Source organism: Chiloscyllium plagiosum, unplaced genomic scaffold (genome assembly GCF_037043375.1).
Source record: "Chiloscyllium plagiosum isolate Xiang-an unplaced genomic scaffold, Cpla_swu_hap1 HiC_scaffold_10, whole genome shotgun sequence".
Classification (NCBI taxonomy): Eukaryota; Metazoa; Chordata; class Chondrichthyes; order Orectolobiformes; family Hemiscylliidae; genus Chiloscyllium; species Chiloscyllium plagiosum.
The window spans coordinates 93,045,964-93,073,174 of record NW_028270148.1 but is presented as its reverse complement, the minus strand read 5'-3'; the positions used below and the strand labels follow the sequence as shown (position 1 = coordinate 93,073,174).

At 39.7% G+C, this 27,211-nt stretch overlaps 1 protein-coding gene across 1 annotated transcript in view; it reads left to right on the top strand.

The window, feature by feature from the left end:
* Positions 1 to 26,966, top strand: part of LOC122553015 (glycogen phosphorylase, brain form) — a 99,533-nt gene extending 72,567 nt beyond the window's left edge. Inside the window, exons 11-20 of the mRNA XM_043696427.2 lie at positions 3,405 to 3,568; positions 4,696 to 4,810; positions 6,404 to 6,505; positions 8,772 to 8,919; positions 13,813 to 13,871; positions 17,490 to 17,631; positions 20,688 to 20,895; positions 22,551 to 22,685; positions 24,592 to 24,658; positions 26,235 to 26,966. Of these exons, the coding sequence (XP_043552362.1) occupies positions 3,405 to 3,568; positions 4,696 to 4,810; positions 6,404 to 6,505; positions 8,772 to 8,919; positions 13,813 to 13,871; positions 17,490 to 17,631; positions 20,688 to 20,895; positions 22,551 to 22,685; positions 24,592 to 24,658; positions 26,235 to 26,387 (1,293 nt within the window). The 3' untranslated portion in view covers positions 26,388 to 26,966. The remainder of the gene's footprint in view (positions 1 to 3,404; positions 3,569 to 4,695; positions 4,811 to 6,403; positions 6,506 to 8,771; positions 8,920 to 13,812; positions 13,872 to 17,489; positions 17,632 to 20,687; positions 20,896 to 22,550; positions 22,686 to 24,591; positions 24,659 to 26,234) is intronic.
* Positions 26,967 to 27,211: the final 245 nt, after the last annotated feature.

The following is a 27,211-nucleotide window of genomic DNA, read 5'->3' as shown; positions in this document are numbered from 1 at the left end:
ACTGAATGAGAGTAAACAAGCCCTAGTTAGTCTAATTTTCTCTAAACTATATATCTCCATAACTAATGGATATATTTCAGCAAAACTTGGTATGGATGGGTTATGGCCCAAGAAAGAACTGTTTAGTTTTTGAAGATGATGCAGATCTAGTTCTTGGAATTTCTTAAAGTATCCGTTAACTTGACGGGATAGAATGAATTAATTTCTTTTCCAAGAAGGTTGTGGTAATTTTATTGAGAATGTAGTTGGTTGTCTCATCTGCAGGTGGTGAAATTTTTCAAAATCTGAGCAGATTTTTTTTTCAGAACAGGTTATTGAATGTAGTTTTTGCCTGAAGACTTTTGAGATGAAAGACCTAAATGAAAAGATCTAAATAAAAAAATCTACTTTTTTCAGCTTTTTAGTTGCAGAGCATTAACCAGGCAAGGAAGAAAGACTCCAAGAAGAGCTGTATAATTGTAAAAATATTGAGATAAAATAATGTGGCAGCAGTATGCACTCTCCCAAAAGCTCACTTCACTTGTTCTGTATGTAGATTATGTTAGATTCCCTACAGTGTGGAAACAGGCCCTTCGGCCCAACAAGTCCACACCGACCCTCCGAAGAGCAACCCACCCAGACTCATTCCCCTACATTTACCCCTGACTAATGCACCTAACACTATGGGCAATTTAGCATGGCCAATTCATCTAACCTGCACATCTTTGGACTGTGGGAGGAAACCGGAGCACCCGGAGGAAACCCACACAGACACTGGGAGAATGTGCAAACTCCACACAGACAGTTGCCCGAGGTTAGAATCGAACCTGGGACCCTGGTGTTGTGAGGCAGCAGTGCTAACCATTGAGCCACCATGCCACCCCCATGTGTTTCTCAATGTGATTCTTGTTGAAAACACAAGGTCAGAACTTCGAGATGGAGCACAGTTAGCAAGGTGAGGCTTGACTCTTGAGAGTTGGGAACAGATTGAGGTTTAGGTGATGGTATTTTGAGGTGTTGAAGCAGTGAACTACCTTTATGCATGCATGAATGGTGAGGCCATATTAATAGCCTTTGGCTGAATTGAAAAATCTGGAAAGAATAAGAGTGAGACATAGGTAGATTGCAGAATCCCCTGTTCTGCAGATTATTTTTATTATTTTGGTGGATCCTATGAACATCTGACTGTTGAGAGTCTTAGTCCTATCCCATCTTATCTCCTGCTAACTAACCAGCCACCTTGTGCTTACTGACCTACATTGGCTATCTGTCCCCAGTATCTCACATTTTAAAATTTTTATTCTTGCATTTGAATTCTTTCACAGCTTCACCCCTCCTTCACTTAGTGCAATACTCTCCAGCCTGTTAGCACAGCAAGTACTCTGTGTTCCTGTAATGAAGTATCTTGTGCATTCTTGTTCCCTTCACTCCAGAATTTACCAAGGTTGGAGAAGAAAGATATGTTGGGATGGGGTCTCAGAGAGCATAATATGATTCGAACATGAGGATGAGAATTTTATGTGAGGAATTGGGGAACAAATAGACCAAGTAAATCAGTGAGGCAATGATGTTTGTACAGGATTAAATATAGGCAATATAGTTTTAGAAGAGCTGAGGTATAGACTATATGTGCTCGAACAAAGGTAGTACTGAGTCTCTAAAAGTGCAAAATCAATATTCCTTTTAAGAAATTCAGAAAGCTTTAGATTCTAGAACTGAGTAAGCAGCTGGCTCCTAATGTATTTAATAACAACACTCTCCCTCTGTTCTACAGCTTTAACTACTATTATGTTTCATATAAGCCTAAAGAAGCCTATTTCCAGAAAAGATAAGTGGGAAAGCCCATGGTCAGTACATGGTGAGAGAGCCATCCTTTAGGGACAGTTGTAATACAATTGAGCTGTTGGATTGGGCATGATGTGGCGTATAAATGGCCAAAAAATAGAAATAAATCTGGATGGCAGCTCCAAACCACCAATTTCCAGGTTTTACTCAGTTGGGATAAGGGATAAATGTCTGACCCACTTTTAGTCTGTTAATGAAGGCCACAGCCTTTAAATAACCTGCTTCAGTTTTACTGTGGTCTTGGCAAACTTGGCAGATGGAGCGAGATGAGGATAACCATGGAAAGAAGGCAAGTGGTGTTACAGCGCACCTTGAAGACCAGGAGGTACAAGAATATTTACTCCGTGTACCCCACACTCATTTCTTTCCTGACTACCATCAGAACCCACCCATATAAAGGCATTGAAATTGAAATTCACCCCTGTTCAGGGGATCAGTTTCCATTCCACTCCTCCAGAATATGGTATCAGATGTCCCTAGGCTGCTTTGTACTATTGATTTACTGTAAAGAGCAGATTCCTTTCAGTGAACACCCCTGAGGGAGAGGTGAATTGCTTTTATTTGCCAATTTTTGTATTCATTTTAATTTTTATTCTTGAGAGAGATGGGTAAGTCTATTCAGCAAACTGAGTTCTGTACCTTATCTGTGGAGACCACTTTAAAATCTTCTCACAGTTATCTAATGTGCTGTGGACCGCCTGTATCCTTCGAAAACATCACTAATAAATGATCTAGTCATTGTTACATTGCTGTTTATAGGATTTGGTGAACAATTCAAAAGTGCTCTTACACGCAACTGAATTTTTTTCACCACCAAATCACTAATAGTTTGGCTTTGTGTTTTCTTATTTTATAACAATGACTATGACTCTACCTACTTTGTGCCTTGAAACTTACCATAAGAAAGGCACAAAAAAGGCATGTACATTTTTTCCCCTTCAATGTCGATAGAGCGATGATCTGGTTGAAATTCCTAGTCATGCAATTAAGTTGAAGACTTACTCCAGGGTATGTAACAAAAGTGCTGCTTGTAGATTTTCTGCTCCTACAGCCTGAACACCAATCTAGAACCACAGGATTCCTCTCCTCTTTAAAAAAAAAATAGATTATATCCAGATTTCACACAAAACTTTGTATTTGGGACATTTTATTTTGTTGGAAATATGCCAGATTTAAAATATGGTATCCCTTTGAAATGTAACTGTTCACAACTTTTTACACAAAGCTAAAAACATTTCATTCTAGCAAAACTTGCACCCAATTATTAACAAGATCAAAATCAATTCACATTTATCAATCCTAGTTGTCTTGCTGAAGTGAATCTTCAGATTTGGCCTATTTGTTTTTTCTAAGTTTGTAGAGAAAAATGAAGAAGTAAGCAAAACCTTTAAGAATAAATCTTTGGTAACTATCTGCTTAGGGGGTTTGCTTTAGGATTGTTTTTAGGATTGTCTTATGCTTTGCTATTTGAATGTTCCTCAGTACATCTACCCAGCTGTTTCATTAGGTCAAAGGACTAAAAGAACCTTGTTATATTATCTACTAGTTAAGGTCATCCAAGCATTCACTTTTTGTTGCAGAACATTGCTGCATTGTATCCTGGTGACGTTGACCGCCTGGCACGTATGTCTCTGATTGAAGAGGGAGATCCCAAGAGGATTAACATGGCACACCTGAGTGTTGTTGGATCACATGCTGTTAACGGAGTTGCACAAATTCATTCAGAAATCGTGAAAAGTACAGTGTAAGTGGTGGCAGTAACAACAGATAAAATAGTTGTCTTTTCTGTGAAGAAAAATTTAACTTTGTGCACAGAAATTCAATGTTCATTTAACTAGAGAGATTCCAGATGGACAACGTTTCTGCTGATTGAGGTTCAGCAGGTGCTCACAACTCTGCTCGTTTAGCCTTGACGGCTGCTATAGGTCTCTTGACAGAGAGGAACAGGAATCGATCATTCAGCCCTGCAAGCTTACTCGATCATTCACTTAGATTATAGTGGATTTGAATTCCTTTAACCTGCTTTGGGACCCTATTGCTTTAATCCCCTTGCCTGTGTAAAATCATATCTATTTCTGGAAGAGCCTGAACAGTTGTTTTGAAGAGTTCCAGATTTCCACAACTCTCCATGTGAACAAATGCTTCAAGATTTCACCCCTAAATGGCCCAGCACTAATTTGAAGTTAATAAAAGCAGAACAAGCTGGAGAAACTCTGCAGATATGGTGTTTTTTTGTGGAGAGAGAAACAGAATTAATGTTTGAAGAAATGATGAGAGAAGCACAAATGTGCTGGGTTTCATGCTGTTGAGAAAAAGAGAGGGGAAGCAAGAACAAGTGCACCATAAGGAAAGGTCAAAGAAGGGCTAGAGGACAAGGGGTAATGTAAACTGAGAATTCATTTTTATCAATACATATTGTCCTCATTTATATTTGTTTATTCATGATCTTGGAGAAAGTGCAACACACTTCAAGGAGAATGCAGGTTTTCAAAAGATACAATAATAGTGTCTAGTTACAATCCTCGCCCTGAATCTAATACAATTGTAGACCTACATTGCAACAGGATCTACTCTTGTAAAATTACTTAATAGGCTATGAAGTGCTTTGCGTTGTCGTGAACTCATGCTGATATAAATTCTGCTATATAAATACAATCCTTTCTTTTCTTATTTTGAATAAACCTATCAAAACCACATGTGACGGGGTGCATTTTAAGCAGTTTGTTTTTATCACATTTTCCACTCTCCCGCTCCTTTCTCTCTACCCCCCCCCCCCCCCCCCCCCCCCGCCCAACCAAGCTATAACAACAAAGTCAAGCAAGCATGCAAATGTGAAAATAAAACAAGTTCATATTAGTCTTCTTTTGCCAGTTTCAAGGATTTCTATGAACTTGAGCCAGACAAATTCCAAAATAAAACGAATGGGATTACTCCAAGACGTTGGTTGTTACTATGCAACCCTGGCCTTGCAGATGTCATAGCTGAGGTGAGAAAGGTCTTTTAACTGGAAGAGAATGGGATCAAAACTCAATTAACCATATGTTGATCTGAATGACAGAGATTTAAGATTAAGGTTGTATTCCCATATTTTGATTCTCAACCGGCAAAGGTAATGTTTCTCTATCTAATCTATTGACACCTTTGATAATGCTCATGTGAATCACTTCTTTAATAGTTTTACTATATTAAAATCATAATTGCACATTGTTGATATTGCTTTTAGGAAATGCAGATTGAAGCACAGTATTCCAGGCTGCTGTTGGAGACAAGGGAGGAAATTGCAGGGGCTAGACTCAAATTTTTAATTCCTGTTTGGTGACAATGGAGAATGAATGAATTGTCAGGAAGAATGATAGAGGTAAACCAGGGAATTATAGAGCAGTGAGTCTAAAATTAGTGATGGGAAGCTATTGGAGAAAATTCTGAAGAAGGGAATGAACCTCCACTTCGAGAGGCAAGATCTTATCAGGGATTGTCAATGTGGCTTTGTCAGATGAGGTCTTGCCTAACACTTGAGTTGTTCAAGAAGGTGACCAGGTGTGTAGATGAAGGTTGTACAGTTGATATAGTTTATATGGATTTCAGTGAAGTCTTTGACAGAGTCCCATATGATAAAGAAGATAAAAGCACATGAGATCCAAGTTAGGAGATAGAGGGTGGTGGTAGATGGGTATTTGTGTGACTGAAGTCTGATGCCCAGTGGTGTACCACAGGGAACGGTGCTGGACCCTTTGTTTGTGTTGTCTATCTAAACAATATACAAGAAATTGTGGAGGATGAAGAAGTTTGTGAATGACATGGAAGTTGGCTGACTGGTTGACAGTGAGCGAGAAGGTCTTGGGTTACAGGAAGATGTAGACAGATTGGTCAGATAAGCAGCTCAATGGCAAATGGAATTTAACCTTGATAAGTGTAAGATCATGGACTTTGGAAGAATTAACAAGACAAGGGAGTATTCAATGAATGACAGAACACTAGGAAGGTCAGAGGGGACAGCAAGATCTTGGGATCCTTGTTTATAGATCTCTAAAAGTGGCAGGACACATTAATACAGTGCTTAAGCAGCCAATGAGCTAGTTGCCTTGATTGCTTGTGGCATAGGTTATAAGAGCAGGGAAATAATGCTGGAGCTGTATAAAACTTTGGTTAGGCTGCAACTGGAGTAGTGTATGCAGTTTTAGTCACTACATTCAGGAAGGATGTGATTGCACTGGAAGGTGTGCAGAGGAGCTTCATTAGGATGCTGTTTGGAATGGAGTAGTTTAGCTATGAAGCACAGCCGGCTAAGATTGGGTTATTGTCGGGTCAATGGGTCTCCTCTGTACTCTGTGTGATTCTGAATTGGGGGTGTTGATTTTTACCTGAGCTATTACACTGAGACTACCTCTGCCCTTGCAAGTGAATGTACAAGATCCACAGCACTATTTCATTTAAGTTTTTGAATGTTCTCCTATGTTAACTGCAGTATACCATTGGAGTTTGATATACAATAAAGAACTGTGCTTTTGAAAAGACCCCTGCTTCAATTTGAATACTTGGTACTTTTCTCACTGGCTAAATACAATTTTGTTCCCCAAAGAGGATTGGAGAGGGTTTTATCACAGACTTACACCAGTTGAAGAAACTGCTGGCCTTTGCTGAAAATGAAGCGTTCATTAGAGATGTGGCCAATGTTAAGCAGGTACAATTAATAATTCAGATTATCTTTGTATTTTTCTTTGTATTCTGCAACCTATTTTGTATGAAATATAATAAGACAAATAAGATCACTCCAAGATGTTTGCTGTTACAACCCCAGCCTTGTAGATATCATAGTTGAGGTAAGACTGTTCTATTAAGTGGAAGAGTGGGCGGCACGGTGGCACAGTGGTTAGCACTTCTGCCTCACAGCGCCATTGACCCGGGTTCAATTCCTGCCTCAGGCAACTGACTGTGTGGAGTTTGCACATTCTCCCCGTGTCGGCGTGGGTTTCCTCCGGGTGCTCTGGTTTCCTCCCACGGTCCAAAGATGTACAGGTCAGGTGAATTGGCCACGCTAAATTGCCCGTAGAGTTAGGTAAGGGTTAAATGTAGGGGTATGGGTGGGTTATGCTTCGGTGGGTCGGTGTGGACTTGTTGGGCCGAAGGGCCTGTTTCCACACTGTAATGTAATCTTAAAAAAAAAATCTAATCAGATCGGGATGGAAACATAAACAGGAAGGTGGCAGAAATTTGGTATTGTTTTCCAGCCTCCAGGATTGGAAGGTCCCATTCTGTGTTTTAATGATGTCGGGTCAAGGACAAATAAATGTTGGTTCAAGGCTAACACTGCAGCCTTGGCTCACTTTGACAGCCCTTTCTCCTCTGAGCCAGAAGGTTCAGAGTTCAGGTCCATTCCAGAGTCTTGAGCACCGTCATTGCCATCTCTTGGATGAAACCTGAAGCTCTTTCTATTGTCAGGTTGATGTGCAACACGCTTCCCAAATTGTAAACTGCAAACGCCAGTGAGATGAATCAAAATTTTGGGTTCCCAAGCTCAGATGCAGCAGGATGTACAATCGGTTCAGCTGTAATATGCATTTCTTCAGCGTGAATTAGCTATAACGCGATTGAAGAATTTGTAGAATGTGAACTTTTCTTACCTATACAGGTGATGGCTATAACATAATGCCAATCCCATTGGTTTAAATGGTGCTGCCATTATGTGATTTTCTTACAGCACGGAAACGGGACTATAGCATTATATCAGAACAGACTGTACCGTTTTTGGTCTGGCCAAGTGTTAACAGCAGTGAGATCCCTTTAATTTTCAGTTTTTTTTTAAATAGAAGGTATGGCCTAACTGGTCAATCTTTGTAGCCTGAATTCTGTCCTATGAACCCTAATGGGAAGGCTGGTACGTTTTACTTGAAAAACCTTTGTGGATGAAACAGCTTTCTCTTCTGCCACTCCCACAAAGCTCTCAACCACCCACTTCCTGCTCTACTGTCTCTGGCATGGGATCGGCTACTTTCCAACACCATATTGGGTCATAATGGGAAACCATTTGGGAAGCACTGATATAAAAGATCTGATGATGCAGTTTTGAAGTGAAGGGAGCTCACTGAAAAGTCCGATCCAACATATGTTCTTGAACTGAATCATTAAACAGAATGGCATCTTCCAACTTAATTCAGCAGGATGGGGGCAGCGTACAATTTTTCCACCTCAACCAGAATTGAGTTTAGGGTGCCTTGTTACCCATTACCAATTTGAGGCCCATAAGTGGTCAATTAAGAACCACCTTTGGACACTATTCCAGCTCGAGTTGCATATCTTTGTAAGCTCCAGATGGGAAAAATGAGACAATCCACACAACTGGTAAGCCAGTGTGGAGCTGCTTGTTGGCATTGAAGGGGAGGGCTGGGTTTCCCCCAATCGGCACTACATTGTGAATGTTCCAAGAGCATGGATGTAGAATAGAGGCATTTACCACAATGGATTTGCTTCTGATCAACCCTTGAAATCTGCTGCCATTCAAGAAAAAAAACACAGCTGGCACATTGCACCTTGCAATGTTGGTTGTTCTTCCAGCAGCAGCAACCATAGCAGCCTTGTTGGCACAGCAAACTAAGAGTGTTACTGATCAGCAATTAGCCAGCAGCGGGAGGGACCTTGGCTGCTGGGACTTGATTTTGGAGAGAGGCTCACCACTGCGCTCTCAGCTGCTTGATTGGAAAGCAATGCAGCAGGCCTTCCTCCAAAAGGTCAATGTGGGTGTCTTACCATTTTTTGAGCAGGTGATCTGCTCACATTTTGTAGTCATTATCACATTTAATGTTTGTTGGACCTTAATATTACAAGTTGGTGATATTTCCTACATTATAACAGTGATTATACATCAAGAAAACTGCTTATTGTAACATTAAGTATGCAGTTATTCATTATTTTGGCAGTCTTCATGCTGAGACAATTTTTTTTAATTTCAGGAAAATAAACTAAAATTTGCTGCTTATTTGGAAAAAGAGTATAACGTCAAAATAAACCCTTCCTCTCTCTTTGATGTTCATGTGAAGCGGATCCATGAATATAAAAGGCAGCTACTTAACTGTTTACATATTATCACTCTGTATAACCGTAAGTCACATTCCGTAAATTGTTTATATTGTGTCATATCCATTATTGGTCAGTATCTGTACATTAAATTGACTGGATGAATTAAGTACTTCTCACTCACATCCTTGCTGCTCAGCTACTGATAGTTACCTATTGTTAACATGTATGTAGGTATTTTAGAGACAATTTGGGCCAGGAATGTGTTAGTGTAGTCAAATTTGGAGGTAGTAAAGGCATGTATGAGTGTTTCAGTAGCACAGGCAGCTAGAGTCTGGTAATGTTTGAAAGGTGAAAATAGGCTATCTTGGTGATGGCCTAGGTACATAGTTGAAAGCTCTTCTCAGAGCCAGACATGACTGCAAGAATGTAAACATTTTGACCTAGTTGCAGATAGTTGCTATGGAGAGGGATGGAATTAGTGGCATGGGAGTCAAATTTATTGTGGAACTGAAGACCAGGGCTTCAATCTTCCAAATATATAATTGGAGAACATTTTTGCTCATCTACTACAGAAAATATGATGCATGGGGTAGCTTGGTGAGTGGATGGGGAGATAAAGGGTAATGTTGTCAGTATATATGTAGAAGGACTTGTTTCCAGATGATGTTGTTAGGCAACAGTATGTAAATGAGAAATTGGAGGGGCTAAGATTAGATACTTGACACCAGAGATAACTGTGCAGGAATGGGTAGATTCTCAAGCTGAGATTAGACGGGAAGAAGCCACGAGAGTGTGGTTTATTTTATAAATGTTGACCAATAGCTGAATTACATTTAATGTTGGACATGGTATTCTAAGGTTTGCAAGGACAGACTGGGCATTCTGGAACACTGCCCACTAGGAATGGTCAAAAGATGGTGTTTTTTGATATGGTGTGTCAGGTATTGGGGCACACGGCCCACATACCTTCCATTACACCAGCATTGAAATTCAAGATTCACTGACTTGTGTAGTCATCTACACTGCGCAATTGATGCTTTGCCAGGGCATATGGAAACAATGCTGTGTGACACTTGCTACCCTGATTAAATTATCTTTCATTGTGTATTGCACAAGTTCATGAAACAGCCTATGGCCTCCATTTTTGGCCCTGAAAGGTGTCCAGTCTTTCCTCAGTACCCTGAAAGGGGAAGGAGTCTCAGAAATTTGAACAACAGATGAGGCTAACCACTTTACACAAGTACTTTGCATTAAACATGCACCTTGTTTACTCCACTAACCGAATGCAGCCATCAGGATAAAAAGGCACTCATTTTTGAGTCAAAAATTAAAAAAACTTGAGCTCATTTTAAACTCTGCGTGTATTTAGTTAACTGCAAGTCTTGTTTGCTGAACACTGATTATAGAAATGGGATTTTCTCTGAACTCAGTATGTGAGCTACTGTGTCTTGTTTGAAGGAGCTGTGTTAACACTATAATCTTTGGAGTCTGGCTGACGATGACTGATTCAAATTAAACATTCACAGACCTAGGAGTACTCCACAGCAGGTGGGATCAATTTACAATCCAGACAAAAAATGGGCCATTCAGAAATCTAGTCCAATTTACTTGCAGTGCAAATAAACACCACCATTGCCAGCACCTATTCGAGAACTTTGGAGCAGTGTTCTAATATAAAGTTGAATTCCATGTTGGGGTTGTTGGGCTATAATTGAAATATCCTGAACCTGTAACTAGCTAAGAAGCAAAGAAAGGTGCAGGAAATGCTGGCTGTTTATAAGTTCAACATAGTTCAATTATAGTTCACCAACCCCAACACTGAGTTCCCCTTTATCAGTCTGATGATGTAAACAGTATCTCATCACAGCAGGGAATGCAAACAATTTATTCTACTCAAGAACAGAATAAATAGTAGCAGGAGTAGCTCATTCAGCCCCTCAAGCCTGCCCTACCATCCAACACAATCATGGCCTTATCTCCTCTTTTATGTCAGCTTATCACAGCCCTTAACTTCATGATCTGTGAAAAATCTGTTTGTCTCCTGTTTAAATGCTTTGTGGTCAAACCTCCATTAACACTCGAGGGTAGAGAATTTCATACAGTCACTACCCTCAGACAAGAAATTCCATTTACATATCGATAAAGAAAATTATCTACTAGAGAAGGAGTAAAATTTGGCCTGTTGAGAGATAAGGCAGGGCAAGTGACTGAAGTGTTAGTAGGGGAACACTTTGGAACTAGTAATCATAATTCTATTAGTTTTAAAATAGTTATGGAAAGGACAGGCCTTCCATATATTTTAATTATATGAGACAGGAACTTTCAAAAGCTGATTTGAGTAGAGTGTTCACAAGTAAAGTGATTACTGACAAGTGGGAGGCTTTAAAAAGTGTGATAACAAGAGTTCAGAGGCCTTAGGGTGAAGGAAAGGCTGGTAAGAGTAGGGAACAATGGACAATAAAGATATTAAGGTTCTGGTCAAAAATAAGGGAGAGTCATATATGAGGTATAGACAACTGGGGTCAAATCAATCTCTTGAAGAGTATAAAGGGTGTAGTGGCAATCTTAAGAGGGAAGTCAGGAGCGCAAAAAGGGAATATGAATTGCCTTGTCAGTTAAGGTTAAGGATAATCTGAAGACATTCTACATGTATATTAAGAGCAAGAGGAGAAGCCCGGGGACTTTAGATGGGTAAGTCTGACATTGCTGGGCTTTCAAAAAACAGAAGTTGCTAGAAAAGCTCAGTAGGTCTGGCAGCATCTGTGACGAGAAATCAAAGTTCATGTTTCAGAACTGGTGATCCTTCCTCAGATCGGAGGAAATTCTGGGGAAGGGTCACCGGACCCAAAATGTTAACTTTGATTTCTCTTCACAGATGCTGCCAGACCTGCTGAGCTTTTCCAGCAATCTCTGTTTTTGTTTGTAATTTATAGCATCCGTAGTTCTTTCAGTTTTTATTGCTGGTGGGTAGGCTGTTGGAGGTTATTCTGAAAGATAGGATTTACAGGATATGCATTTCGAGAGGCCAGGACTGATTAAGAATAGTAAGCATCATTTTTTTTGTGAGGGGTAATAGTGTTTCAGAAATTTAAGATTGTTTTTTGAGGATATCCAAGAAGATTGAGAGCAGAGCCGTCGACATTGTTTATATGGACTTTAGTAAAACCTAAAGGTTTGACAAGGTTCTACATAGTAGATTAATTAGTAAAGTTAGATCACATGGAATTCAAAGTGTTTGCCAATGGGATTCAAAATTGACTTGATGGTAGGTGACAGAGGGTGGCAGTGGAGGGTTGATTTTTGGACTCTAGTTCTGTGACCAGTTGTGATCCACAGAGATTAGTAGTGGGTCCATTTTTTGTTTGTCATTTATATAAACAATTTGGATGAGAATTCAAGAGGCACAGTTAGTAAGTTTGCAGATGACATCAAGATTGGTGGTCTAGTGGACAGTGAAAGAGGTTATCTAAGATAATAAAGAGATCTTGATCAATTGGGTCAACGGGCTAAGCAGTGGAGATGGAGTTTAAATTGGATAAATGCAAGATATTGCATTTTGGTAAAACAAACAAGGGCAAGACTTATACAATTAATGCTAAGTCCCTGAGTAGTGTTGTATTACAGAGAGACTTAGGGATTCAGATCTCTAATTCTTTGAAATTTATGTTATGCGTAGACAGGATGGTTAAGAATGTGTTCAGCATGTGTGCCTTCATTGCTCAGACCTTTGAGTATAGAAATTGGGACATCATGTTGAGGTTGTACAGGAAATTGGTGAGGCCACTTTTGGATTACTGCGTATAGCCCTGGTCACCCTGCTACAGGAAGGATATTATTAAATTGGAGAGGGTTCAGAAAAGCTTTACTAGGATGTTGAAGGGATTGGAGGTTTTGAGTTACAAAGATAGGCTGGAACGTTTTTCACTGGAGTGTAGGAGATTGGTGACCTTTATAGACGTTTATAAAATCATGAGGGGCATAGATAAAATGAATAGCAAGAATCTTTTCTCTAGGGTGGGCAGTTCAAAACTAGGGGGCATGTTTTTAAGGTGACAGGAGAAAGATTTAAAAAGGATGTAAGGGGCACTTTTTTTTAACACAGCAGTTCATATGTGGAATGAACTGCCAGAAGAATTTGTGGATGCTGGTGCAGTTACAACATTTAAAAGCCATTTGGGTAAGTACATGAATAAGAGAGGTTTGGAGGGATACACAAGTAAGTGGGACCATGTTAATTTGGGAACATGGTCGGCATGGACTAGTTGGACTGAAGGGTTTATTTCTATGCTCTATGACTCTGATTTGCCAGGTTACAGGTCCCAGCATGGTTCAGATGAAGCCTGCCTGAATGGAATGCCTCTGTCTTCCCTGGTACTAGTGTCAGTGCCCCCTGAATTAGAACCTGTTTTTCCCACACCATTATTTGAGCTATGCATTTACCCTGCAAATCTTATGTACCCTAAGTCAGATTTGCTGGCTTGGGTAGCAATCCAGAGATTATTGTATTTGTGGTTCTGTTTTATAATTCAGGCCTAGGATGCTCGTAATCCCTCAGAATCTTTTCCTCGTCCTACTCATGTCATTGGTACCAACATGGACCACAGCAGATGGATCTTTCCCCTCCCATTCCAAATTCTTCTGTAACCCAGCAGAGATGTCCTGAACCTTGATACCAGTGAGGTAAAAGAGTCTTCAAGACTCTGTCCCTTTGCAGAGAATAATGTTTATTCCCTAACAAGCTGTCTGCTATTACTACTACAGTTATTTTTGTTCTCCAACGTGAATGGCATTCTGGATCATGGTGCTGAGGTAAGATCTCCTTATAGTCTATGCCCCCCCCTCCTCACTGGGAGCAAGAATCTTGCACCTGTTGGACAAGCGTACTGGTTGACACTAGAATTGCAATTATAAATGCAAGATCAAAAGTTAACAGCAAGTGTTTTATTTTGAAATGATCTGCCATCTATTTTTCAGGTATCAAGAAGGAACCAAACAAAGCCTTTGTACCAAGGACAATCTTGATTGGAGGGAAGGTGAGGAAAAGTAATAGAATACAAAAGCATTTCATTTCAATGGTCAGTCACATTCCTTTAGAGAAGCTATTCTTTGGTGGAAGGTTGTATTTGAAGCTGTGTAAATGAAATGTTCGTTCTGAGCTTTCAGAAGCACAGTATGATGATGTAATATATTGCTTTTAAAATTCTCATTCTTGATATTGAATCCCTCCATCGCCTTGAACATCACTCTTTTTTTGCAAATTCCTCTAGTCCTACAACTTACTGAGATCTTTGCATGGTTCCAATTCTTACCTGTTAACTGATCCCACATCCATCATCCCACTTGATGTATTCAAGTGTGTAGATTCTAATCTTTGAAATTCGCTCACTAAACGTTTTCACTTTTCTGCACTTCTGTAAAACACATCTTCTAATCTAATTCTATGACAAGCTTTTGATCTTCTCTGCTAACATCTATTTATAGTGCTCAATGTCAAATTTTATATGAACAAAGTATAAAAAAATCACACAACACCAGGTTATAGTCCAACAGGTTTATTTGGATGCACTAGCTTTCGGAGCGCTGCTCCTTCATCATACAGCTTACTGGTGCTTCCAAATAAACCTGTTGGACTATAACTTGGTGTTGTGATTTTTTTAACTTTGTCCACCCCAGACCAACACTGGCTCCTCCACATCATGGCAAATTTTATATGATTACGCTATCATATGAAATAGGAGCAGATACCAACTATTTGGCTAATCAAGCTTAATCTGCAAATAAGTAAGATGATTAACCTGAATATGACCTTAACTCCACTTTCCTGCCTGTCTCGATCCTTTGTCAATTAAAAGTCAACTATGAATATATTCAGTGACATAGCTGTTGTCTGTGGAAGAGAATTCCAAAGACTACTTGCCCTCTAAGAGAAACTATTTCGCCTCACCTTGGTCTTAATGGAAGGCCCCTCATTTTTAAACTGTCAGTTTGTTTTTTCATCTCTTCAGCACCTCTGCTTCAATACTCTTACCTTCCCATCCACCACAACATCTCATCATACTCTTTTGTGACAAAAATGCTGTAATAATCGCTGTCTACATTTTCTTCCAATAGTAATGCATTCATAAACATAAAATAGACTTTTCCATAGTTCCTGCCTTTCAGATATCTTTGGCTGTCCTAATTCCCTTCTGTAGTGCGATCTCTGTAGCTCCAGTGTGGCTGCTGGAAGGCTGTTGACTTTTACAGGGGAAATGAAAGCCTGCAGAATGGACTTGTGCACCTAGAAATCCCAGCTTCTGTCTGGGCTGGTTGATTGAGAGGCAACATAACAGCATTGACGAAGCATAAGTGCTGATGTCCTGAGTGGTATCATGCAGTTTTGTGCTCAGTGATGCAACTGTCACTCAATATTAGAAAAAGGAATAGGAGAAGGCCATGCCTATCAAGGCTAGTCCTTTGTTCAGTACGACCATGAATGAATTTGGACTCTGATTCTCATTCTTGCCTGTCCCTTTATCCCTTCATATCCTGTCAAATCCCTTAAGAATCCTACATGTTTCAAAGAGGTCACATTTCAATCATCTAAGATCCAGTCAGTAGAGTCTCAGTTTAGTTTTTGTTGACTCTGAGGGTCGGTTTAGCTTAATTGGCTGGATCATTGGTTTGTGAAGCAGTGTAATGCCAACAATGAGGATTAAATTCCTGACGCTATTATGAAGGACTCTCCTTTTCAACCTCTTTTCCACCTCTCTCCCCCGCGCCCCCCATTCCCTCCTGAGATATGGTGGCCCCCCAATGGTTAAGGCATTACTAGTCATCTTTTTAATGAGAGATCAGCCTTATGGTATGGTAAGACTATGACAACACAACCTTCCTCTGTGGTGGAGAAGATGTCTTGTGGGGCTACTCTCTTGACCGTGCAGACAATGCAGTTTCTATTGGTATCTGCATGAAACAAAAGAGAAAAAGATCTCCAAAAAATGGGTAGATGTTTGGTAACTACATTCGCAGTGGGAGTACAGCAGCATGGTAATGGACAGTGATTCTTGGTTGCTATGACACACACATTGTGGTATCACAATGAGGACAGTTGTGATTCTCACCAGCTAGGGCAATGATTTCCTCCTTGTAAAGTGTGAGGAGATGAACATTGTGGGGCACCCCATCTTCTCTCTTCCTGCTTTATCACCGGCCTTTGTCTCCTGGGATGAGATGGGGCTGGGTTTGTGTGCGATGAAAGTGACGGGCACAGCTGTTGGTGCAGGTGAGAGACAAGTGGTGAGGTGTCCCAAATCAGTGCATTAAGTGGTGCAGAGGGCATGCAGGGTTGGCAGTGTAGACACGCTGGGTGGGTGAGAGCAAGTGAGGGAAGACGTTGCAAGCAGTAAAGTGAGTGGTGGACCATGCGCTTGAGTGAGCAGTGACTGCAGTAGCAGAGGTAGAGTTTGGATGAGTGAATGTGAGGTAACATTTGCAGATTGGGAAACGTCATTGACCACCTTATGATATTAATGCTCCAAAGGAACAGATGGCAACACCATACCTCTGACCAGACTGTGCTAGGGCTTTTGATCGGGATGTGATCTTCTCTATTGATCCTGAGAGAATTGGACAGCCCTCCTTTGCACCATCTCACCCTTAGAGGTCCCTGTTGGCAAAGTGGCGTGCCAATTTCCTCTGTCCACTACATCCAAGAAAATTTGTCAGACAAAAGAATTGTTCTTAAGACTGACATTGCTTCACCTGGTACACAACTATGTTTTTAAATATGGCTTTGGTACTAGGAACCCTGGAACATCCCTACAATGGTGACCACTTCTGTCTGTGTTTAGGGTAAAAGTGTGCCCAACAGGAGGATGCCATGGTGCTTAGATAATGAAGACAGTTTTGGAATATAGTGTAAGAAATCTTGCTAGGGCTCATGAGAAAAAGCTCTGTGCAAAACGGTAAAGTTGACACAAAGGTGGTTACAAAAAGCTAAGTAAAGTTGCTGCTATCTCCACACTTAGCCTATTTGCTCAGATTTGAGCTGGTACAGCTGCAGTTGGTTTCCTTTCAATAAAGTTCCATGTAGTTATTAGACACCTATTCCCTTCACCTGGTTTCTCTCTTTGAAATAGACAAACTGCCAACTAAACTCAATATGACTTTAACTTCAGAACAACTACATGCATTTCCTAGAGCCAGTGTTCAGAAGTCCTTCCCACCTTGGCTTGCATCATGCTTACTGACTAATATTTTAGATTGTTCTATATTTTGCTGTATGTCATTGACTTCCTGTTGCTAAGCAACAGGTTGTTTTGCTCTTTCTGTGTACTACACAGAACTCTTCGCCTCTAAGTTTTAAAACATTTTAAAATGCATGTAAACAAAACAGATCTTCATATCTCTTGATACCAAGCCACAAAAGCAATCAAAAATTAAACTAAATCATATCTTGCCCTTAAGACTCCACATACAAAATATTAATTGAACTTTTACATTGGTCTTTCTCTGTACATATATTACTTTATGTAACCACATTATTTTCTGACAGCTCACCAGTTAATTTATTTACTTTAATATCTTTACTTGCTGGTGAGACTGCTGGTTGTATCTAGTACAGTTAGGCCATGCTGCCTGTTTATCCTGTTTTCCCTGGTCATTTACAGGCAGCTCCTGGCTACCACATGGCCAAGATGATCATTAAACTCATAACATCCGTTGGAAATGTCGTCAACAATGATCCCATTGTGGGTGACAGACTGAAGGTCATCTTCCTGGAGAACTACCGAGTGTCCCTTGCTGAGAAAGGTAAGTGAAGGCAGGACCACAGGAATCTAACCTTTTTTAAGTTGGTTGCCAGAGAGAAAATAATAATCATGGCAAGTGCTTCTGAAAAGCTAGATTTTCAAAAATGTTTGGCTGTAAATTTACATAATCTAGCAAAAGAGCAATGTAAGAACAAAAGTAGGTCATTTAGCCATTTAATTGGATCACTCTAATTTTATCGCCATCTACCTGTTTTAGCCTTGTAATGCACAGTCTTCTCAATCTCAGTTTCGGCACTTCAAACTGATGTAGCCTCAATGTCTTTTGGGATTAACGGGGAACATTTCCAGATTTTCACAACATCTTGCATGAAGAATTGCTTCAATGTTACCCTTCAATGGCCTAACTCTACTTTTAAGGATATTCCCCATTGTACTGGACTGCCCAGCAGAGGAATCCATTTGCCAACTAATCATTCTCCCCTCACACAGTATAAATGTTGCCTTTCCTTTACCTTGGTATTTCTTGAGCACTGTTCTGATGAGTGCAAGACAAAAAGTTTTCAAAAATTGCATATTTTTCAGTAATTGTCAAGTTCTGTATTACCACATGATTCTTTGTACTATTTATGCAGTTGTTTGAAAAATCTTCAGTCCTCTATTCATTCATACTTTGCAAATGTTCTCTGGCATTTTAAGTGTGTACTTTACACAGACTAAATACAAACTATCCTTTTGTGGACTTTGCTTCATCCATCTAATCTCCAATGGGAACATATTATATAAATGCTTCTTTGGCCTATTTCTATGAAAAGATGATGTTAACCCACCAACTCCACTCCTGACACAGTCACAGCAACGCATACAGGAACAGGAAGCTAATTATCCAAAAAGGAGCCTGGATTAGTGATCAGAAGAACCCAAATGCAGATCCCTTATAACAGTAGGAAAATTAAATGCATTTTTAAAAGTGTAAATAAAAAGCTGTTATCAGTAGAAGTGGCCATGAAGTTGTTTACTGGTTTTAGGGTGAACAAAGAAAATTACAGTGCAGCAATAGACTCTTCGGCCCTCCAAGCCTGTGCCGATCCAGATCCTCAAAATAAACCGGTCATCTATTTTCCAAGGGTCTGTTATCCCTCTGCTCCCTGCCTATTCATGTATCTGTCTAGATACATCTTAAATGATGCTATCGTGCCTGCTTCTAACACCTCCACTGGCACCCACCACCCTCTGCGTAAAGAACTTTTCACATACATCCCCCTTAAACTTTTCCCCTCTCACTTTGAACTTGTGACCCCTAGTAATTGAATCCCCCACTCTGCGGGGAAAAAGCATCTTGCTATCCACCCTGTCTATACCGCTCATGATTTTGTAGACCTCAGTCAAGTCCCCCCTCAACCTCTGTCTTTCTAATGAAAATAGTCCTAATCTACTCAACCCCTCTTCATAGCGCCCTCCAGACCAGGCAACATCCTCATGAATCTCCTTTGCACCCTGTCCAAAGCATCCCTGCATCCTTTTGGTAATGTGGTGACAAGAATTGCATGCAGTTTTCCAAATGTGGCCGAACCAAAGCCCTATACAACTGTAACATGACCTGCCAATGCTTGTACTCAATAACCCATCTGATGAAGGAAAGCATGCCATATGCCTCCTTGATCTCCCTATTGACATGCGTTGCCATCTTCAGGGTACAATGGACCTGCACATCCAGACCCCTCTGTACATCAATTTTCCCCAGGGCTTTTCCATTTACTGTATAGTTCGCACTTGATTTGGATCTTCCAAAATGCATCACCTTGCATTTGCCTGGATTGAACTCCATCTGCCATTTCTGCACCCAGCTCTCCAATCTATCTATATTCTGCTGCATTCTCTGACAGTCCCCTTCACTATCTGCTACTCCATCAATCTTAGTGTCATCTGCAAACTTGCAAACTTGCTAATCTATATCTTCCTCTAGATTATTTATATATATTATGTATATGACATTTTGTTGTCCTTACTCTCGCATACTTGTAACTCCAATTATAGACCGATGTGCTTGACTCTAAATTGCCTTTGAGTAACCTAACAGGCCATTCAGTTTAGTTAAACAGCTGAAAGCAGTGTTGCCACCTTGTTAGAAATGGGCAGAAAATTATTAAATGAGGATTAACTTTTTTCCTAAAGTCCATCATTACTCAAATTGGCTGTTATCTTCCTACAGTGAATAGTGCCCAGACATGCCAAAATACTTCATTGGTTGGTAGTTTTATTTCAATGTTATGAGGTTGTCAATGATGCTGCATAATATAGTGTGACAAACAGCTACTAAGAGGATTTGGTACAGCATTTCTGTAAGTTTTGAATTGGACTTCATAAATACTACAACAATTGCATAATTTCATCACAATTCTTGAGACCATTAATATGCCCTCCCCCCAATTCATGAGAGATTGATTCCACTCAAATGCAGAGCAGTAATCTGTATTCGAGATCACTCCTGATGGGTGTTTAACATTTGCTGAGGATATCCAGCAAGAAGGTCAGGTGGCAAACCACAAAGTATTAAACTGCATACAGACTGGAATCAACTAATGGTCAAGGAGTCAAATGTGAGAGACAGATAATAATGGTAAAAGGATGCCCTTTAGTATAAAGGGGCTGTTGACTTTTGCATTGAAACTCTGTTAGTTGCACCAAATTCCCTTCACTAATCTCCCTCTCCAGTCATCACCTCGCCACCCAAAAACTGAGACCTTCACATTCTTCCAAATTGTTGTGCTCTGGCAGCTGTGCCTTTAGCTGTTTAGAAATCTCTCCACCTTAATCTCCTTTAATAGCCTCCTCCTCCTCCGAACATATCTATAGATCAGGTTTTTATGTCATGCCACAACATCACCTTGTATATCTTGCCCATTTTTCCCAGTTATAGTCCTGTGTAGGACATAAAGGCACATCAGTAAAGATGCAGTATAAATCCAAGTTTTTATTAGAGTGAAGTTATAAGTTGAAAAGATCAACTCAAAAGGAAAAATAAAGTATTGCCAAGTTTTAAAACAATAGTGCTAAACTGTTGCTTTCATTTCCCTCTCCCTTCATTCCTCATAACAGTGATACCTGCATCCGACTTGTCTGAACAGATTTCAACGGCTGGTACAGAAGCCTCGGGCACAGGGAACATGAAGTTTATGCTGAATGGAGCCTTGACAATAGGAACCATGGATGGTGCTAATGTAGAAATGGCTGAAGAGGCAGGAGAGGAGAACCTCTTCATCTTTGGAATGAGAGTGGAAGATGTTGAGGCACTTGATAAGAAGGGGTTGGTAATACATTTAACAGCTGCACTGTACCCTTTGGCTGATACTCATTAAAGATATCATAGTTCCACTACAGAGATTCAAGCACAAAATCCAATTTGTATTCAATTTCAATAGGTCATGTTGCCATGCCAGATGTGCCATCATTTGGATTGGACAGTGGACAAAAGCTCCATCCATCTTTGCAGATCTAACTGCACAAATGCCTTGGCCAATGTTTATCCCTCAGTTAATACCATTAAACTAGATCATCCAGTCAAGATCTTGGTGCCATTAGTGGAACTTCCCTGTGCACAAATTGATGATCTGTTTCCTATGTAACAAACTGTGACTTTATTTCAAAAGTGCTTCAATATTTGTAAAACGCATTGGAAAATCCTGAAATTGTGAAAAGTGCTTTGTACATGCAGTGATTTCTTCATCAACACAAGGGTTCAGAAAAGATTTACAGGGATGTTGCCAGAATTGGAGGTTTTGAGGTCTGGGAAAGGCTGAATGGGCTGGGGCTGTTTTGCCTGGAGTGTCAGAGGCTGAGGGGTGGCCTTATTAGAGGATTATAAAATCATGAGCACGGATAGAGTAAATAGACAAGGTCTTTTCCCTGGGGTGGGAGAGTCCAGAACTAGAGGGCATAGGTTTAGGGTGAGAGGGGAAAAATTTTAAAAGGGGCCTAAAAGGCAACTTTTTCACGTAAAGGTTGTGTGTATGGAATGAGCTGCCAGAGGAAGTGGTGGAGACTAGTACAATTACAACATGTAAAAGGCAAATGGATGCGCATGAGATTAATTTAAGATATTTAGTTGGCATGGACAAGTTGGACCAAAGGGTCTGCTTCAGTGTTGTACATCTCGATGGCGTTGCTCAGTTTATGTATCCAGTTACATTTTACATAGTGATAGCAATTGTGAATTGTGTATATAGTCAAGAAGTGTGGCACTGGAAAAGCACAGCTGTCAGGCAGCATCCAAGGAGCAGGAGAGTTGACATTTCAAGCATAAGCTCTTCACCAGAGCTTATGCCCAAAATGCCGATTCTCCTGCTCCTCGGATGCTGCCTGACCAGCTGTGCTTTTCCAGCGCCACACTTTTTGACTCTGATCTCCAGCCTCTGCAGTCCTCACTTTCTCCTTGTCAATTGTATATAGTCAGTTTGAAACTAAAGTCCCTAAGGGCACTGTCTAAATCTGTATTTCTCCTGTACAATGCAGGAAGAAGCATTGCTCTGATCATTCCTCCTGTGTATTTTTTGTGATGTTTCTAGATACTCTCTCACTTCAGATGGCCTCTGAACAGACTGAGCTTGTGTCAGGCCAGGAAGTGTTTTATCTGCATCCTTTTATGCAGAGATAAGTCAATGAATTTGCTCTTCATGGCTGAACTGCATTTCAATCAAACTTGATACGCCAAACAGTCACCTCTTGTTTTTAAAATTCCATAATTGTTCCGACGGATAACAACTTGAATCTCTTCCTTGAGGGCATCATGGGTCCACCTAAAGCACGTGGACTGCAGCATTTAAGACAAATGCTTCTGGCCACCTTCTCACGGGTAACTAGGAACAGGCAATAAATGCTGGTCAGCCAGTGTTGCCCACATTCTCACGAGTCAACAAGAAAACCTTGTGTACAAATTACTTTTTGATTTTGTATTCTGTACAGGTACGATGCCAGAGAATACTTCGAAAAGCTGCCTGAATTGAGACAAGCTATAGATCAGATCAGTGGTGGATATTTCTCTCCTAAAGAGCCAGAGCTGTTTAAAGACATAGTTAACATGTTGATGTACCATGACAGGTAACTTCCACTGATAGATTGCCCATTCACATGGATGGCAGCTGTTACTGGATGAGTAATCAAAAAAAAAAGGTTCAAAACCAACCTTGGTAGACAAGCGGGAGGCTGGATCTTGGCTTTTTGAGAATTTGAACTTTAAAATATCTGGTTAAGTGTCAGTAAAGCAATCTTAAAAACCCAATGGCTTCACTGATATCCTTTATGGAAACATAGAAAATAGGAGCAGCCTATTGATCCTGCACCGCCATTCAATAAAATCATGGCTAATCATCCAACTCAATATGCTGTTCCTGCTTTATCTCCATACCCACTGTTCCCTTTAGCACTAAGAATTATATCTAACTTCTTGAACATTCAGTGTTTTGACCTCAACTGCTGTGTAGCAGTGTTCCACTCACTTGTTAAAGGAATTTCTCCTCATCTCCGTTCTAACCGGGCTACCCTGTATCCTTAAATTGTGGTATCCTTTTTATGTCAGCTGCCAAACCATTCAACATTTGTATTTTTGCACTGCTTGTTTCATTCTTGCTTATTTATATACAGTCCAATTTTTTCTTGTATTAACAAAGTGCTGTTTATTATTGTGTCTCATTTCCAGTTCATCCTACTCCCAAACTCTTCCAGGAAGATCAGGTTTTGGCTGCCCCTCCATTTACCCCCCCCCCCCCCCTTGGGGATGTACTTAGACTGCATCCAAACTATTTCCTCCTCAAAAACTGTCCACATTCTCCATTACATTTCTGCCTGGCAGACTTTGATTCCAGTTTATCCAGACTACATCTCTCACTCATTTTCCCTTCCTTCAGTTATGTACTTTTAGACTAAATCTCTCCGAGTCATAACTCCTCCTTATTTTTGAAGCTCAGTAATTTCTTTGTCTGCCTACTTATCTCATTCCCACTATTTAGTGACTTGTAAAATACAGTAAAAAGTGTAATATTGAACAAGAGCTGTGGTGAATGACAATTTGTTACACTGCAGTTAGGTAAACTGTGGTGCTCCTCCAGGTATGCCAAAGGGAACCACTGCTCTTTTCAGTAACACTTTATTGACTTAAACTAGGGAGTACAGGGTGCACTCTCTCTTTATTATTTTTTTTTCCTCTACTTCTCTGCCATTCCTCTGGCTTGGGCTCAAAAATGTTCAGCGTCCAATCCTTTGTTTTTATAAGACAGATCTCACTTAACACTAATGTGTACACACGCATTTCAAATGTTAGAGTCCTTTGTATTTTCTATTATTCCACCTGATTCTTTATTACTCTCTCCCATCTTCTGTATATTTTGCTGCCATGTTTAATGCTATATACTTTTGCCCATCCTCCTCTAAATGTGATTAATTCCTCCCAGTAGAGCAGTAGTTTAACCTGCCCACAAGGACATTGGTCGTAACTCTGTTCAGTTGCGACCCATTTGCCTTGAACATGTTCTTCCTGCCATGAAATTATTTACTCAGCTTAACAAGAGCCATTGAGATACTAACGACAATGAACCCAAATATTAGATTTCTAAATATTTAACCTGTATACTTACTTTATGTTCTGCACTTCCACTCATTCATATTTGACATGAAAGACCTCCTTCATTTCACTCTGAATTCCTAACAGCACCAAATTCTATTTCCCATTCCAGTTATAATTTACCCAGATCTGTCTCCAAACTTTGTGCTCATCCATCAAATATTAATATAGTTGAGGATTCAAAAAATCAAGTTTTCCAAAGGCTTTTTGACACTTCTTTAAACAAAACTCATTTAAAAAATCAGATCAAACATTCAGAAGCTGAGTTATTTGTTTCAATTAACTAATCTGACATTTATATACTGGTGTATTTAATCTCCTACATTTGTTTCACCACTTTGCAGGATCTTGTGTTCTGTGCTTAATCTTGACTTTCAACTCTTTCAGGTTTAAAGTATTTGCTGACTTTGAAGCATATGTGAAATGCCAGGAGAAAGTTAGTAAGCTTTATAAGGTGAGTTTCCTGTAGGTCTTGCTGTGTTGATGTCTTTAAATACAGTTAATGAACCACCTTACCTACGCTGGATGATATTGCAGGAGACGGCATCATTTGACTTCCACATTTTGTCCCCTACGCTTCCCCCATTGGTAACCTGGTTCATCAGTTATTCACTAGTAATACAGTAGTTACTACACCTCCAATCTCGCATCATCTAAAGCCTTTATATCCTTTGTGTAGTTTGACCAAACTGCTATAAATTTTAAGGGCATTCTATACTTATTCATCACCAGTATTACCTCATCCAGAAAAGAGGACTAGGGTTCAGTATTACAGATGTTGTTCTCTCAGCAAGAAGGCACATTGACATAGTTAGGAGAGATAGAATCCTCTTAACTAATCAAGCCTACAGAGAAGTGGGTTGAATGTTTGAAGATTGGGTATTTGATTTGCAGTAATCAGAGTTTTATGCTTATTGCAGAGAGAGTAATTAGTGTTGCAATATCAAACTCTTTCACAAGTTCAGTCTATGACCAGAATTGAAATGGTACCAATTAATTTTATGTAAGACCTTAATGGTTGATCAGCAGAGGTGATCTTTCATCAGTCAGTGCTGGATTTGAATTTATTTTCCATTTCACTTCCTTCCACAAAATCCTGATTATCTCTGGGAAATGTAAAACTTGAATTTTGAATTGTGGAGTTAGGTGACCTTGTTTGCATTTCATTCACTCCAATCAGGTAACATTCACAATTTGAGTTTTGTTTTAAATGATCTCAGAACTGCAGCAAACACAATAGAGCCAGCCCTAATTGTTAGATAACAGAGGGATTGACAAGTCAGGCAGGAGTTGAAACCAGTAGCACATAAAATGAGATGCTGGTCTGTTTGTGTTCTAACTCTGAGAGTTTCATAGGATACAATCAAATATATTTTGGTTCCTGATACTGATCATTCTAGGGTATTGATCAACGTAAAAGATGATTAAGTCACGTAGTCCCCTGTATGCAATCTTCATAACATGTCTTTTCATCAAGAAGTCACAAAAACAGGATTTTTTTTCTGAAGTTTGAAACTGGTCAATAAATAGAAGAAAATCAAAAACCTTAAATAGTGGCAAGCTTCACACAACCAATCACTTCTGGAGCGTAATTACTTTTTTTTGCAAACCACTACATAAAACAAGATTGTTTAAAAAAAAAACAACAGAAGTGTTGATCAGAATTGTGTAAACAATAAATTATCTGTAAATAACTATAATATGCAAGTTTTGAACATATCTCACTTTTAATGTTTCTGTCGGTGCCTAGTCTTGACTGAGTTTCTCTGGGTGTCTGGTCCATGTGTCAGCACTACCTGTTCTTGTCTACATGTGTATTAGTGCTGTGCTGTTAATGTAATGCCTGTTCTTGTGTGTGTTGGAGCTATGCTCAATTCTGTGTGTGTCTGGCCAAGCTGTGCCCAGTTCTTTCTGTGTGCATGAGTTGAGGCTGTACAAGTCCCACATGTGATTTGTTGGTGCCATGTTATATAAAGTGGTTTTCTGAATATATTTTGCAAATTAGTAAGTGGTGTTCTTTCTGTTCACAGAATCCAAAGGATTGGACCAAGGTGGTGATTAAAAACATTGCCAATTCTGGCAAGTTTTCAAGTGATAGAACCATCAAGGAGTATGCCAGAGAGATCTGGGGGGTGGAGCCTTCAGACGTGAAGATTCCTCCTCCTAACGAACCGAAGGCTTAGTTTAAGTGCTTATGAGTTATCAAGACAGGAGTGTGCGCAATCTATGCTGATGTGTTTTTGTCTAATACCTCTGCACATATGCCAGATTTGTGTTTATTATGGAAATGGCCTTGCATTAGTTTTTTCTTTACAAGTACACTTACTGTGCACCTTATTAAAATGTTTGTGAAAAGTTATTTGATGTCTGTTACCTAAATTAGCTTACTTTTTAACTGTAGATTCCTTTAATATAATTATGGATCTGTCTGTTCTTCAAAGGGTTAACATGTTGAGCCTGATTTTTTTTTTATTATTTGTTTGACTCTGTTTAGTGATCTTGATTGTGTCTAATGGGCAGAGCTCAATTCAGAATTATAATAGTAATGTTTCTTCCACAAATGCCTTTAACAGATTGTGCCTGTACTGTTTAATTTGATGGCTGTTCTCAAGTGCAATATTTGTTTACGTGTAAGGTAACTGTAACAAGGGGACTTTTTGTACATGAGCACTGAGATAATTTTTACTGCAATTGAGCATTTAAGGCACGAAGGCGAAAAATAAAATGAGGATTTAAGAGTGAATTAAAACATTTTGCTGGCACGTGTGGTGAATCCCTCATTCGCATTCATGGTCTAGCCTGCCTTTATTATCGATTTGTTGGACATTCAAATTGACTTCACAGTTCAAAGTTACCTTATTAGTGAAGCAAGCAAAGGGGAATAGACAGCAAAACAATGACCTGCTGAACTCAGTTAGTTATTGAATACTTTGACTGTTCTACTGTATTTTCAAGGACTCAACCTGATCAATTGATATACTGATTTGTGTAAAAGTTTTTTAAAAAA